Here is a 14731-nt window from a genome sequence, read left to right on the forward strand (position 1 = left end):
CTGGAGCCTGGCGACGACGGGGCCGGCCTCACCGAGTGTCGCTGCGGCCGGCACGGTTCGAAAAAGCCGCCAGAGCAGCGGCTTGCGTTCCCTTCCCTCCCCAACCCGCTCCGAGGCCGTTCTGCGCCGCCGCTCTGGGCCTCGGCGGGCGGGGCGCGCACCGCGCTCCGCCCCAGCCCGCCCCTCTCGCAGAGCCGCCGGAGCGATATGGCGGTGGCCGTGCTGCGGCCACTGGACGCGGCGCCGGCCGAGTTGTCTCCGGCCACGGCGCTGCTGCTGGCGCCGGCGGGGCTGTGCGCGGCGCTGCGCGGGCGGGGCGGAGCGCTGGTGCTGGCGGTGCGGCCGGCGGGGTGCGGCGGGGCGCAGCCGGTGCTGCTGAGCGCCGTGGCGCTGGAGGCGGGCGGGCGGCGCGGCGCGGAGCTGTGGCTGCGCGGGGCGCTGCTGCGGCGGCTGGGGCTGGCGGCCGGCCGCAAGGTGGCCGTGTGGCCCGTGCGGCGCCCGCCGGCGCTCGCCTGGGTGCTGCTGGGGGCGGCGGGGCGGGCGGGGAGGCTGGTGGGCGGCGCGGTGCTGGCGCGGCGGGGCGAGGCCCTGCCGGGGCCGGGCCCTGGGCCGGGCCCGCTGGTGCTGGAGGCGCGCCCGGCGCTCCAGGGGTTGCTGGGCAGCGGGACGCGCACCGCCCTGGCGCCCCCGCTGCCCGCCCCGCCGGGCACCGCCCGCGGCCGCCCCCCCTCCGCCGCCACGCCGCCCCTCGTCTCCTGCTTCGCCGCCGCCGCCGCCGGCCCGAGGCTGCGGGCGGTGCGCGGTGGGGCGGGCGGCGGCGGGGCGGAGGTGTGGGTGAGCCGGCGCGGGCTGCTAGCGCTGGGGCTGTTCCAGGGCGAGTGGGTGCTGGTGGGCGCCGAGGGGGCGGCCCGAGAGCATCTAGCGGCGCTGCTGGCGCGGCCGCCGCCCTGGGAGTACCCGCGGGCCGCCCGGCGCGGCCTGGCCGACGGCACAGCATTGCTGGCCCCGGCGCTGGCCTTCAACCTGGGCTGCGACCCCGCCGGCGCCGCGCAGCTCCGCCTGCAGGTGAGCCGGGTCCGGGCACGCCGGGAAGCGGGCTGGCGGCAGCCGCGGCTCACGGTGCGCCCCGTCCGCTCCGCAGAGGTACGAAAGGACCGACTCCGCGGATGGGAAGGGCAGCCGGTCCGTGCTGTCGGTGCCCCCATTCGCCAGGGAGCTGCACCTGGAGATCGTCTGCTCGCCGGCCTACAGCACACGGGGAAGCTACGACAGCGTGCTGTACAGGCACTTCGAAACACCGCGGTGAGCTGTGCGGGTGGGCTCGGGAGATGCGCCGAGTTTTTGTGGTACACACTGGGGATGTGACACCCCAGTGCAGGGGCCGTGAGATACACTCAGTGTATGTGCCACACACTAGGATGTGCGCAATGACACCACACCCCCAGTACAGGTGCTGTGTGGTTTTAGAATATCCCCTTGCAGTGTCCTGTTACGAGTGTGCTCTGCTTGGACAGAGCACTTCTTGTCCTGCCCTTCAGAAATTATCCTCAGGTCTCCTGCCTCATGATCCACCACCCAGTGCTGAGGGCTCACGAATGCTGCCCACTAACCTCTGTTGTGGAACCCCAGTTTTGTAAATCTCTGTGAATCTCCATATGTGTAATCCCAGTTTTCAGCTAAGTCAAGCCTGGAAACTGGATGTGTTGTCATCTTCTCCTTTGACGCCTGTGCCCGAGCATTTTTCATAAAGCTTCCAAGGCTATCTGTTGGGATTATTCCCAGCTATTCCGTGGATAAGGTGGTGTTTTTGTCTGAATGAGACACTCTAATGATGTTCATCTTCTGTACCATTCCCAAAAGGCTCCCATTAGTAGTCTGGATACATCTGGTTCCATCCAGTGTGTGCTAAATCTTTCAGTGGCTGTTGATAGTTTTATTTACAGGCAAGGACTGAGTCAGTATGAATAGGTACATTCTTTTCTGTAAAAACACTTGTGATGCAGGTCAGGGAGGACACACCACCAGAAGGATTTACTCTTTGACTGGTGAAACTCTCTGCGTTTTTTTGTAGACTGGTCCAGGAGGGAGACATCCTGTGTGTTCCAACATTTGGAAATGCTGAATTTATAGAACTAAATGCAGACAAGTTCCTAAGGTAGGTGCAAACAAGTTGTGGGTCTATTACTTTGTACCAGAAGAGCAAAGATACTTTTCTATGATTGACTTTCTTGAAATCAGACAGTTAATCCATTCTGATCCCTGGATTTTAGTGTTTTATCTGTCTCTTAATATACTTGGAAGAGGGAAATGTTTTTATTGCAGCTAAGAGGGAGGCCTCCATTAGTTCATTCAAATAGTCAGGAAGGAAAGAAAGGAAAAAAAGAGGTAGACCAACTGATGGGGATAAAGAGTGAAGAGGGAGGGGTGGCAGTCAGAGCCACATAAAAAAAGCAAAGTGGGAGCTGGACTTCTCAGCTTGTGACAAACAACAAAATGTGAATGAATATAAGTCCTAGGAGTTCAAGTTAGAAAAACTTTCTGTGGCCACCAATTCTGCCTTTCTTGGTTTTGCTCATGTGGCTTTGGAAGAGTTGTGCTAAATGGGAGATGGGAGGTCGCCTTCATATCAGGATAAGGGTGCTCCCAGTGGCATTCTCAACATTCACATTGGTGATCCTTGTGCATACTGCACAATAGGACAAGAGTAGCTTTGCTTAGCTGTGCTTTTCAGCTGTCTTCTTGTTGACATTTATATTGCTCCTTCCTTCAAGATCTTGACTCAGCAGTTTAGAGTGCTTGTTTATTTTTTCTCTTAGGTGGCCAGAGCTATATTTCAAGGTGAAGAAGATTGTGGGCATGGTGGAAGGCGAGCAGTCCGAGGGTTACCTGGTGGACACCCAGAACACGTCTCTCTATCTGGTGAGATGTCAGTGGAGAGCAGAGAGAGGAGATCTGAGGCTGCGCTTGCACCGTGGGTGACAAATGTACCTGTGGAGGCTTGTGCTTCCTGCCATTGGAAAACGGAAAATGACATTTCAGGGTGGATTTTGTCAGCTGGCACCTTTCTTTACTTGAGTGGTGTTTTTCTTTTCTCACAGGTGGGTTCCACAAACAGCACTGTCCCATCTGCCCCAGCCTATAACAGCAAGGAGTTCTGGAGCAGTTTGTCTCCCGCAGGACTTTTCGATGTCGTGAAGCAGCTCTGCAATGCTCTTCGGCCTCACCTCAACCGCCAGTGAGTTGGAATTCCTTGGAGTGAGTCCTGGAAGAGGTGGGGCTGTGGGTACAGGGGAACCTCCCTGTCTGTTGCAGGGCCAACGCGCTGAGCGGCGTGGGCAGCGTTCTCCTCTCGGGGCCGAGTGGCAGCGGGAAGCTGGTGGCTGTCAGAGCTGTGTGCAGCTGTCTCAACCTCCACCTCTTCAAGGTAGTTCCTCCTCTGGCTAGTGGATTGGTGGATTTACAACAGACAGAGAATTATGGACATAGTTTTTAAAGTCATCCCTGCCAACAGCATTGCTGTAGCCATGATGTGAGCCCATCCAGGAGCTGCTTCCATGTGTACATGCAGACAAGTGATTCACAAATGATGCTGAGATCTTCTTTAGCTGAGTGGGAAAAGAAGATCAGCCCTTCGTTTCATGCTAGCACGTGTACCAGACCTGGCTCAAAATCTCTTGGCATGTACAGCTGCTCTGTAACTGTGTTCACATTCACCACCACCCCCCTGCCAAGAGCAGTGAAGTGGCAGGTGAAATTCACTGGAGCTTGTTTTATGTGGAATATGATATAGTTCAAGCTGTCTTTATTAAGAATTTGGTTTTATGTCAATGGCTCCATGAAAACTTGTGCTCTGCTCTCTATATATGTAAAAAATCAGATCATATTCTATGAAACAAACATGAGAGTGGGTATTGTTGCTGTGCAAAATCCGTGTCTTGACACAGATTGAATATCATGGTCTCCCCATCAGAAAAGCGTAACCCTGAGCAGGAAAAATTCAGAGAAGGACACTCATAAGATCAGGGGTCTAGACCAGTTTCTGTGTGGGGAAAAGCTGAATACGTTCTTGAAAAATAAAGAATTTAGGAAGAGTTTGATACAAGTTTTTACAAGATCTTTTTGAAGGAGATTTTTCACAAGAGCTTGAGTGGTTAGCAGAGCATGGAAGGTGTTTACTTTTCTCTGAGCCAGCATGAAGCCTGTGGCTGTCAGGTGAAGCTAGTGGGAGCAGGCAAGCTAAAGGAGATGTTTCTCTGTGTAGGTGAGAATTTTTGGATGAGAAATCTACTGTTACAAAACCACATCTGACTGGGAAAAGCCCTTTTGATGGGAATGGTAGCTGTCTGGATGGCCAAAATGAGGTCTAGAACCCAAAAAGACTCTGGGAACCAACACAATCTTCACTGACTTGTTAAAATTGCTCTTTTACCCCAGCATACCTCTTTTATTAACTCTGATGGTCCTGGATTATCCCACAAATGCTTTCATTTCCTTGAATCTCTAGAGATACGTTTGCAAAAGCGAGAGGAAGTCATGTGGTGACTTTTCTAGGAGACTTTCTGAAATTCTGAAAGGACATGGAAGAGGAAGATAAATGGAAAGAACAGGGCTGGAAAATTCTTCTTTTTGTGGAAGGAAATAGTGGATTTGCTCCTTTTTTTGGTGGATATTTTTAGAGTAAACTTTTTCCTGTTCTCTTCTCTCCAAGTAAAGCTGTAACGTGGGGTCAGTGGAGCAGGTAGATAATGCCTTGGCCTGCTGCTGTGCAGCTCATCTGGACATGATAATTTGTAGCACTGAGCTGTGACTTTTCTGCAGATATGCCACAGCTCTTGGGATCCAATGCAAGTTTCAGGAATTTCACAGGACCTTCAAATCCATGTTTAGGATGTGCTTGGGAGCACTCTGTCACTGTTGTGGCCTGTCAGGTGCCCTCAGGTTCTAGTGGGGTGTGTGTGCAAGCTACAGCTCTGGTTTCAGCCTTGCGTGTTGCTTTTAAAGACTAACACACTTACAATTGGAGACAGAGATACTTTCTGTCCGTCTTATTCTTCTACCCCAGCTTTTACTCTCTCCTCCCTTTCTCACTGACTGCAGTGCTTACACTGCCATTCCACCTGCTCTTCCCTTTTTCTGACTGTTGTTTCTGCCATCCCAGCAGGACACAGTGATTCTTCCCCACTCTAATCTCCACTACTTGATGATAAACAATTTTTTGTCCTTTCTCTCTGCCTTTCAGTACTTGAATACAGATAGTGCTGGCATTAGGCCTGCCACAATCCTAACTCCTTGTTTTTTTCTGTAGTACATGGAGCACAGGAGTTCCTCTCCTCTGTGTCTCTGTCCCTACCCTTTAGGAAGCTGTTCTCCCTGCTTCAAGCTGCCTTTTCTGAGGATTAAACTCAAGGAATCCCAGAGGTGGTTTAGGTCTCCCTGGGCAGCCTTGCAGCACCAGGAGGCAGCACTACCTGTTCCCAGGCGGCTGTTCAAGGCTCACCAGTCACCTCTCCCCTTGCATGACTTCATCAAGTGTTTGCTTTGTAAACAGTGTCTGGGCCTCTGTCACCTATAGCTTCCCCCTAAACACATGTCACCTTTACCTTCGTCCTGCACTTTGAGCTTGTCTGGCACTGGTTGAACAGTTTCCTGGGCCGCCTCCTCTACTTACGGCACTGTTCTGCAAGGTACTTTGTTTTCCCTGTCTTCCTCAGCTCTCATCTCCCTTCCAGCTTAGGCTGCTTAGGTGTAATGTCCACTGTATGGATTTCTCTGGTCCCTTTGCCACACCTTATTCAGATAAAACCTTCCTGCCTACCTCACCTCTTGCAGAGAAGCAAGAAACAGCCATTTATCCATGCCAAGGCATCCTGAATGGGACTGTTTCTGGGAAGTACTGACCTTGATCTCCTCTGAGCCGTGAATTGCCTGTGGAAAGCTTTGTGGAATGTTGTCCTAGCCCCCCCCAGCTGTCTATGTTGCAACTGTGTTGTGTGGTGTGTCTGGCAGGTCGATTGCGTCAGTTTGTGCAGTGACACCAGTGCAGCCACAGAGGAGAAAGTGCAGGTGGCCTTCAGCCAGGCCCAGCAGTACCAGCCCTGTGTACTCCTGCTGAAAGACATCGAGGTGCTTGGCAGAGATAGAGACGGGCTCGGGGAGGATGCCAGGGTCATTGCTACTCTGAGGCAGCTGCTCCTGGACAGCGACCCAGCACTGAGGTATGGACCCTGCACGTTGCTGTGAGCATCCAAGGTAATTGTTTGCTTCTGCCAATGGCCTAGCCATGGGAGAGTGAGTTGGCATATATCATGGCAATGTAAGAGTGTACTTCCACAGAGCTGAGACCATGCACTGTCCCGTTCCCTCCACAGCCACCCTGTTCTAGTGATTGGCACAACCTGCAAGCCCCAGAATGTTCCCACAGATGTGCAGACTGCTTTCCTTCATGAGGTGAAGATCAAAGCCCCTTCAGAGGAGCAGAGGAGATTGATGTTGAGCATGCTGACTGCCAGCCTGCCTCTGGGCAAAGAAGTGAGCTTGTCCAAGCTGGCCCGCAGGACTGCTGTGAGTAAAAACCACAGCAGCGTGTGGAGATGGGCAGTGCCCATAGGAGTGCTGCGCCAGTCTCCCCTAGCTGGCTTTGCAGAAAGGGGATAATTCCCACAGCTCAAAGAACTTCTTCAGTGGTTAATCCTAGTGCTCAGACATCAGATTTTAAGTATTTTTAAATAGCTTTTAGATTTCTAGTGCCTACGGACTCCACACCTTTTGCAGAGGTATTGGCTGATGATAATAAAAAAAGTGGAGCTAGAGCCTTTAACCAGAGGCTCAAGGAACAGCTCTGCAAGGAATTTTTCCCCATACTTTTTATGGCCTAGGTGTAGCTGTGGTGAGGGACTGAACTGATGCCTGTTGTTTCCACATTCACAGGGATTTGTGCTGGGAGATTTCTGTGCCTTGTTGTCCCACAGCAGCCGGGCTGCTTGCACCCGTATCCAGGCATTGAGGTAGCACAGACAAGGCAGGGGGTGGGGAGGGCAGGGGCTGCAGCCAGCAGTGGGGCAGAGCCTGACTCCTTTCCCTTTCTTTCCTCACCAGTTTTCCAGGCGGACTGAGCGAGGAAGTGGAGAGGGATTTTTGCACTGCTGGGTTCCCGGTGCTCGAGGAGGATTTTAGTGCTGCACTGGACCAGCTGCATGATTCCCATTCACAGGCAGTAGGAGCCCCAAAGGTGGGATGCTGGAGCACAAGGAGGAGGTGGACTTTGCAGAGCTCTTGGCTCAAGATGCCCATTGCAGATCTTTCAGGGCTGTGCTCTGACACATTGCTTCCTGCTCTGTCTTTCCATTTGTTGTCTCAGCTTTCAGTGGGAAACAGTCCTCTGGACTTTCCCCCATCAGTTTTCACCCACTTGGAATTTGTTAGGGAAGCTCTTGGAGTGATAATTGTTGACCAGTTAATTGGCTGGTGTTGGGGGGTGCCAGCTGTGCAGCTCAGCCTCCTGCGGGGCAAAGGCTGCCCTGCCTCACTGAGATCTCCCCAGCCACCTGGCCTGGGGGAACAGAGAGGCTGTGGCACAGGCTGGTGAGGGAGTTTCTCCACACGTGTGGTACATCTTAGCCTTGATCCCCAGCCTTGGATACTGCTTGAGCTGGCATGGATTTTTCTGATAGACAGGCAGTTTGAAGAACTTAGGGTTTCTTCAAGGAAAGTGACACAGTCTGAGAAAACCAGCAGTCAGCTTCTCAGAATGGGTGTGGTCTGCCTCTGGCAGCTCAGAAGCAGCATTTGGGGGGACTGGTTTGGCTGGGTAATGTGGTGTTAGGACCAAGCAAAGTGATCAGAACCTCTTTTCCATGCCCGTGAGTGCAAACAACTCCATTCAGCGCAGGACAGGAAGCCTTGGCCTTGGAGCTGTTTTCTGGCACCTTCCCCAGCTGCCCACGTAATAAATGAAGTGAGCTCTGTTTTATGGTGTTCACTGAGTTTGCTGGAAGACAAATAACCACGGAGCATATTCAGCAGTGACCTGTGTGAATGGGAGTTAATTTTGTTTGTATTTTACATTCCTTCATTGATTTCTTAGTAATTGGTTGTGGTCAGGAAGTCCATTAGCAGACGTGGGTACTTTCAATATACATGGCTTTCAAGTTCCCTGCTTGCACTTTCTGGTTAGTCACACATTTGTCTGCACTTATAGCCTGAGCCTTCTGGAGAGATCTGATTCCAAACCTCCACTTGTTAACAGTGTCTGCACCATGTCTTAGACTTAAAATGTGCTCCCCTGAAAACAACCTTGCTGCAGTTTTCCAGCTCCTGTGCTCATGTCTCTAGAGCTCGTTCTAGCAAGGCAGGATGAGTAAAAGTGCAGAGGAGAGGGCAGCTCTTCCATTTATTGTCACTGCAGAGGGGCCTGTGACCTTATGCTTTAAAAGTTGTTGTTGGTTTTTTGGTTTTTTTTCTGAAAATCCTTATTTTGTTTGACCTAATTTTCCTGGTGGACAGCTAGAGAAATAAAATAAGATAATATCATCTCCAGTAGTGAAGGAAGGAGATGCAAATTGGCTGAGGGGGAAAGAATTTTGCCCTAAGCTATTTTTAAACTCCCCACTTGTGCTGGCACAAACATTCATCAGGTGGGGGGCAAGTGTGGGGCTTTGCTTTCTCTGCAGCTCCCAGGAGATCTGCTCTAACTCACAGGAGGATGTCATGCAGGCTGTGGCATTCCAGCTATTCCTAAAGCTGTGACCAGAGCAGCAGTGTGCTCTGGGATAGTTCTGCTCAGCACAAAATAACCCAAGAGGCATTGGCTCACCCAGCTCTGGTTTGGTGTCTTCTCTCTGTTCTCTGTGACCCATCACATGTCTGCAGCTGGCTCCATACCTATCTATTTCTTATAAATATACATGGACTTTCTTCTTGCATCTCCCCTTCCAAGAGCAGTGAATGTTCCATACACTGTCCTGCAGGATGGCTGTCCTCACATCCTCCTTGCTGTCACAGAGGTCCTGACAGCCCAGGTTCTGTCCCTTGGCAAGGTGTGAAGCCCTTGTACAGTCTCACCCCTTTGGGGAACAAGGTGCCGTGCACACAAGTCACTCATAGTTGCAAGATCCAGATTTTTTTTTTTTTTTAAATTTTATTTTGTTCTTATTTTTGCTTTCCCTCTCTCTTGCATCCCAAAGGCTGTCTGCAGCAAGACTCTCTCCCCTCAAAGCTGCAGGCAACTTTCCCTGGGGTATTTTTGCTGACAGATGATACGAGGGGCAGTGGAGTATTGGAGAAGTGAGTCTGCGAGTGCAGCATGCTTGGGGACATGTTTGTAGTTTGTTTTCTCCATTGAAAAGCTCAGAGGAGGGGAAATGTTGATACTGGAGCTGCCCAGGCACACTCGGGGTTGAGGAATAAGTGCTGACAAGGATTCTCCCTCTCCTGGCAGATCCCTTCAGTGTCCTGGCAGGATATTGGTGGGCTACAGGAGGTGAAGAAGGAGATCCTGGACACTATCCAGCTGCCCCTGGAGTACCCAGAGCTGCTGTCACTGGGTCTGTGCCGCTCTGGTCTGCTGCTGTATGGGCCTCCAGGGACAGGGAAGACCTTGCTGGCAAAAGCTGTGGCAACAACGTGCACCATGACATTCCTTAGGTAAGAAATGGAGGTGGTGGGGGGGAAAGTGTGTGTGTTCAATGGGACTGACTTCCTTCTGGCAGGAGATGGGTGTCCTCTAATTGACTTCCTCTTCTCCCTGCCCCACAGCGTGAAAGGGCCGGAGCTCATCAACATGTACGTTGGGCAAAGCGAGGAGAACGTGCGCAATGGTGAGGATGTGCATCCTGCTTCTGCACATGGGGAGATGGGGCTTTTCTGGAGTGCTGCAGGGAAGGAGGTAGTGCTTAAACCCCCCCTTCCCAACTCCCACCCACAGCTCTCATCATGGGCTTGACCCCTACTGTCTCCTACAGTCTGTTCCCTGCTCCCTGCAGCTTCCTCCTCCCAGTCTTTCTGCTCCTGTCCCTGGTGTTCCTGATGGGATAGCAGCCCCTCAGAGACACAGCTGAGAGCCTCGGGCCCATCGTGCTAGGTGCTGCCTGTCCCCAGTCTATTGAGCTACTCAGGAAGGAGCAGTTTGTGGTGGTTGTACAGTGGGCATCTGGTTTCCATCCACAGCTCTTCCCTGCCGGGAAAGTAGCAGGTCCTGTTGCTGTTGACTGCTTCTCCTTTGTCACTTTTTGTGCTGTCTCCTCACAGTGTTTGCCAGAGCCAGGGCAGCTGCTCCCTGCATTATCTTCTTTGATGAACTAGATTCCCTGGCCCCCAGTCGTGGGCGAAGTGGAGATTCAGGGGGTGTCATGGACAGGTGAGTGAGTATCAGGTGTCCTTGGGAGAGCAGGATTCCTGCCTCAGCTGCAGGCAGTGCATGAGATTGCCCTGAAAGGCAGAATCCATTCCACCCCTCTTTCTCTGTTTTATCCCCTCTCTGCTCCCTTAAGCTCTCAGCATAGCCTGTCTCTTCTCTCTGAGCATTACTACTGCTGTTTGCATTGCCTCAGGTTCCCGATTGCCCAAGCTAGTTGTGCAAACATTTGGTTAAGACAGTCTCCTCCATCTGCTTCTGTGGCTGCCAAGTGCTCCCTTTGGCCTCTCCAAGGTCATCCTTCACACCCCTGCTGTGCTGTCCTCCTATTAGCTGCTGTTTCCCTGTGGTGAGAAACCTTTCAGCTGCTTCTGGTAGAAGCAAAGTATGTGCAGTTTAGAGATAGCAGAAGAGTAGAGGAGGCCTAGGTAAAATAACCCTGTTTCTGGCTAAGCTGGCAGTCCCCATCCAGTCTTCCTGTTCTGCAGGACTGACTGGGGTTTGGATTACTGTGCATTGAGCGCTGGCTGTGCTAATGGAGAAGTCTGGATGGCTGTGTAAGGGCTCTTCAGGGAAGAGAAATAGGAGCTGAAGTCCGAGAAATGGACCTGCCACTGGCCTCACTTGTTCTTTTTTCCATTGGTGGCTGAGGGAGACACTGGGTGACTTGCCAAGGCCTAGTTCAGAGTACCTGTCTTGCTCCCTGCAGAGTTGTCTCACAGCTCCTTTCAGAGCTTGATGGCCTTCATTCCAGCAGAGAGGTGTTTGTCATTGGAGCCACAAACAGGCCTGACCTCTTGGACCCAGCTCTGCTACGGCCAGGCAGGTATGTCACATTCTACCCTGCCTCACTCTAGGGGGTTCCCCAGACCTCCTCAGGCCCTGGTGAACAGTAATGTGTCCCCACCATGTTTCCTCTACAGAGATTGTTCTTGAAGGGTCCTGGCCCTGGCTCACAGGAAGCCAGGACAGGGCTGGTGTCTATGGCTGTAGCAGCAGCATAAGACACCACAACTGTTGCCCCCACCACTTTGGTTACTGCCCAGTAAGCACAGTAGGGCAACGATGGACCTGCTGTTGCACCAAACAATGGCAGGAATTGGTGCCCCAGGGCCCTTTTCTGCACAGCTGTCCTCCAGCCAGTCCTCAAGCCTGACTCCTTAAGTTTGTCCTGGGGCAGCACTTTGTATCTGCTGTTGTATCACCTGCAAACTGGACAGCAAAAGGAGCTGTCCTAGGGCCACTCTTCAGCTCCTGGTGCACTTGTGGCAGGTTTGCTGTGGCCTGTTCCCAGCCCGTTCCTTTCTGTCTGCTGACAGGTTTGACAAGCTGGTCTACGTGGGCATCAGTGAGGACCGGGAGTCGCAGCTGCAGGTGCTGAGTGCCGTCACCAGGAAGTGAGTGACACTGTGCTCTTGCAGCACCCTCCCACCACCTCTCAGGAGGTCACAGCCCTCCTGGGGCTAATGCTTAGCACACTCCATCTTGGCTTCATGTCTGAGCCCTGGGGAGCAGCTGAGGTCACTGAGTCACAGCCAGTAGGTAGAGCAGGAGGGCAGAGCAATTTCCAGAAGCTGAGCTGGGACTGGTTTTTCTACAAGGTGGGTGAAGCTCAGCCTGCCTGTTCAAGTGGAGGGGTTGGTAGAGTTTTCCAGCCACTGTGCCACTGTGCTCTTAAGCTGCTCAGCCAGATCCTAATGGTGTAATGAGACTGCAGTGCAGCTGCAGGACAGGAAGTTCCCATTTGATTCCTGCAAGAGTTCCCCTGCCATTTGCCAGTCCAAGTGTGAAGGCAGCTCTGTTCAGCTCATTGCCACTCCTCTTGTGGTGCTCAGGGGTGTTCAGGCTGTGATCTGTGTGTTCTTCCCAATCACTGGTTGTGTGGGATCACTGAGCAGCAGGGTTTGGCTCTTTTTCCAGCTGCTCTGAGCTCCTGAGAGCATCTCTGAAGGGAAAAAAGCAAGCCCTGAAATTCAGGTGCAGAGCTACCACCCACCACAGCTGGATGAGTTGCTGTGACTGCCTCTGCAGGGACTCTGAATAGCTGTCTCGGATAGCTGTGATCACCACTGCATATGTTAGTAGGAGAGGTGAGCATGGGGTGGCTGCAGACAGCTTGTCACACCCTATGTCTTGGCCACCATGCCCTCCAGCAGCTGCTCGTCATGCTGAAGGAGGCTCACTGTCTGCAGCATGGCTCTGATGGGATGGTTTGGTGTTACAGTGGTTTTGTACTCTGTCATTAAACATGTTCTCATCCAGCCCTGGCTGTAAGTTGTTCCCAGGCATGTGGAGTACTTAAATTATCTAGGTGATAAGTCAAACACCAATGGCATAAACAGATTGTGTTCTAGAGAGTTCATCCAGCACCATGGTTCCAAGACTGCATCCTTTCTACTTCTTAGCCTGCAACTGGAGAAGCTCAGAGAAGTTGTGGATGCCCCATCCCTGGAAGTGTTCAAGGCCAGGCTGGATGGGGCTTGGATCCCTGTCTACTGGAAGGTGTCCCTGCCTATGGCAGGGGAGTTGGAACTGCATGATCTTTAAGATCCCTTCCAATCCAGGCCATGCTGTGCTGTGGTGCTGTGATTCAAAGTTTCCTTTGATCCTGCTTAGCAGGAGAAAGAACCTTGCTGCAGGGATGTTTCAAAGAGGTGACTGTTTGAAAAAAACAGTAAAGCAAACTCATTACTTTTTTCTTTTTTTTTCTTTTTCCTTTTTTTTTCTTTTTCTTTTTTTTTTTTTTTTTTCTTTTTTTTTGAAAATGCAGAGCACATTCTGGAAGTGGCTAAAACATGGGTACTCTGCTTGTTCCTTTCCAGTCACACTGGCTACCACAGCTCTCCTGGTCTGTTTTTTTTCTTGGCTTTTACTCCTGTGTTTTGCTCTCTTGGCAGGTTTAAACTGGATCCTTCTGTGAATCTCACCACCATCCTAGAAAAATGCCCAGCTCAGCTGACAGGAGCAGATGTCTATGCCCTGTGTTCAGATGCCATGATGTGTGCTGTCAAACGCAAGGTGGAGTGGATTGAGGAAGGTAGGAGCCCTGCCCTTACCTGTCCCAGTTGTTGGAGCAGCCCAGCACAGGGACAGAGAGGAGAGTTAGCAGTGCTGGTAGCTGGGCTGTGTGAGAAAATCCTCAGCAGATTTGGGACCACAGTGCTGGGCTCTGGGCTATTGCCAGCCAGGCAGTTTCTGCAGATATGGTCATCTCCATCTCCAGTGCTTGTCCCCGGGAGGAAGGACAGAGACACAGCTTTTCCTTTCAGTCTTTGACGGCTGGAGAGTGGGCTTTTGGATATTGCCAGCTGCTCCTGTTCTCAGCCCTTTCATGCTGTTTCTCTCATGCAGGGTTGGATACTGAGAAGTCTGCTCTGATCCTGACCATGGAAGACTTTCTGCAGGCTGCTGCCAGGTTGCAGCCATCCGTCTCTGAGCAGGAGCTGCTCAGGTACAGACTCATCCAGCAGAAGTTTGCGGCTTCCTAATGCTCAGCTCAGCAGAGCTGGGGCTGGAGAACAGACACAAACAGGCACCTGCCTGCTCTTCTCTGTTGCCTCCTGGGCCCTCTTCTTTTGAGCTTGGGTGGAAATAGTATCAGTGCAGTTTCCCAAGGCAAGTGGTGGTGGAAGTGCTACTCTGCTCACCCAGGAGGGTTCTGTAAGGGTCCCTCACATATTAGTGGTGGGTTGTGGATGCCGGAACACAGCAGGGTTACTTTCTCGTGGGGCACAAAGCCCTGAGGAGTGTAGCACTGTCTCCATGGGTGCCAGGCCATTCACTGATGGGGGAGCAAAGCTCAAACTGCACCTGGTTTGGCAGCAAGTGCAGGGCTGGAGGCAGCTGCTTGTTGGGCTGTCAGCCCCCAGTGAGAGGTGCTGGCCAGAGGGCATAGGGCACTGCTGCTCCAGCTGGCCTGGACTTGACACAGTCTCTGAATAAATACAGTTTTTTTAGCACTAGGTGTTCACTGCCTGATCTCAAGTTGTTGCTTCTGATGGTGGCTGTAGGCTCAAGAAGATCTCTGCAAATTCTTGGGTGGGCTGGGTGGTGCAGAAAAATCATTGTGCTGCAGGTAGAGGTGGGAACACACCTGTGGACTAGACTGAGGCCACTCTCATCCTGCCAGAATGGCTGAAGCCCGTGGTGAATGAGGAAAGCCTGAGGGGGTAGGTGTTTGCTTGGCGTTGATCTCAGCTCCCTCTGCAGAAGGAGCCCAGTCCTTGCTGGAGGCACTGGGTGATGGGACATGAGGCAATGGGAGTGAGTGGCAGCAAAGATATTCCCATTGGTAAGAGGAAAAACTTATCATGGGGAGATGGGGAGCTTCAGCCTTGGAAATACTCAAACCTTGTCTGGAGCAGCCTGGAGCTGCCTGGT

General features: G+C 52.4%; 1 protein-coding gene across 2 annotated transcripts; it reads left to right on the top strand.

Moving 5' to 3' along the window:
- The first annotated feature begins 189 nt into the window (after window positions 1-189).
- Window positions 190-14313, top strand: PEX6 (peroxisomal biogenesis factor 6). 2 transcript variants are annotated; one of them, XM_056487632.1, is made up of 17 exons: window positions 190-1065; window positions 1142-1302; window positions 2072-2155; window positions 2817-2919; window positions 3099-3235; window positions 3313-3424; window positions 6007-6215; window positions 6369-6561; window positions 6928-7004; window positions 7096-7228; window positions 9437-9642; window positions 9754-9815; window positions 10246-10354; window positions 11061-11177; window positions 11671-11748; window positions 13249-13388; window positions 13703-14313. In XM_056487632.1, the coding sequence occupies exons 1-17, from the start codon at window positions 208-210 to the stop codon at window positions 13837-13839; spliced, it is 2916 nt and encodes a 971-aa protein (XP_056343607.1). In that variant the 5' UTR covers window positions 190-207; the 3' UTR covers window positions 13840-14313. The 2 variants fall into 2 exon arrangements, with proteins under 2 accessions (XP_056343607.1, XP_056343608.1); XM_056487633.1 differs by lacking the exons at window positions 11061-11177; window positions 11671-11748; window positions 13249-13388; window positions 13703-14313 and adding an exon at window positions 10840-11031.
- Window positions 14314-14731: the final 418 nt, after the last annotated feature.

Source organism: Oenanthe melanoleuca, chromosome 3 (genome assembly GCF_029582105.1).
Source record: "Oenanthe melanoleuca isolate GR-GAL-2019-014 chromosome 3, OMel1.0, whole genome shotgun sequence".
In the NCBI taxonomy this organism is placed as follows: Eukaryota; Metazoa; Chordata; class Aves; order Passeriformes; family Muscicapidae; genus Oenanthe; species Oenanthe melanoleuca.

Excerpts from the sequence above, each read along its gene's own strand:
- PEX6 (XM_056487632.1), top strand. The coding sequence starts at position 208 with ATGGCGGTGGCCGTGCTGCGGCCACTGGACGCGGCGCCGGCCGAGTTG. Across the intron at positions 6,216-6,368 it reads GACAGCGACCCAGCACTGAG|CCACCCTGTTCTAGTGATTG; the intron begins GTATGGACCCTG and ends TTCCCTCCACAG. Across the intron at positions 9,816-10,245 it reads CGAGGAGAACGTGCGCAATG|TGTTTGCCAGAGCCAGGGCA; the intron begins GTGAGGATGTGC and ends GTCTCCTCACAG.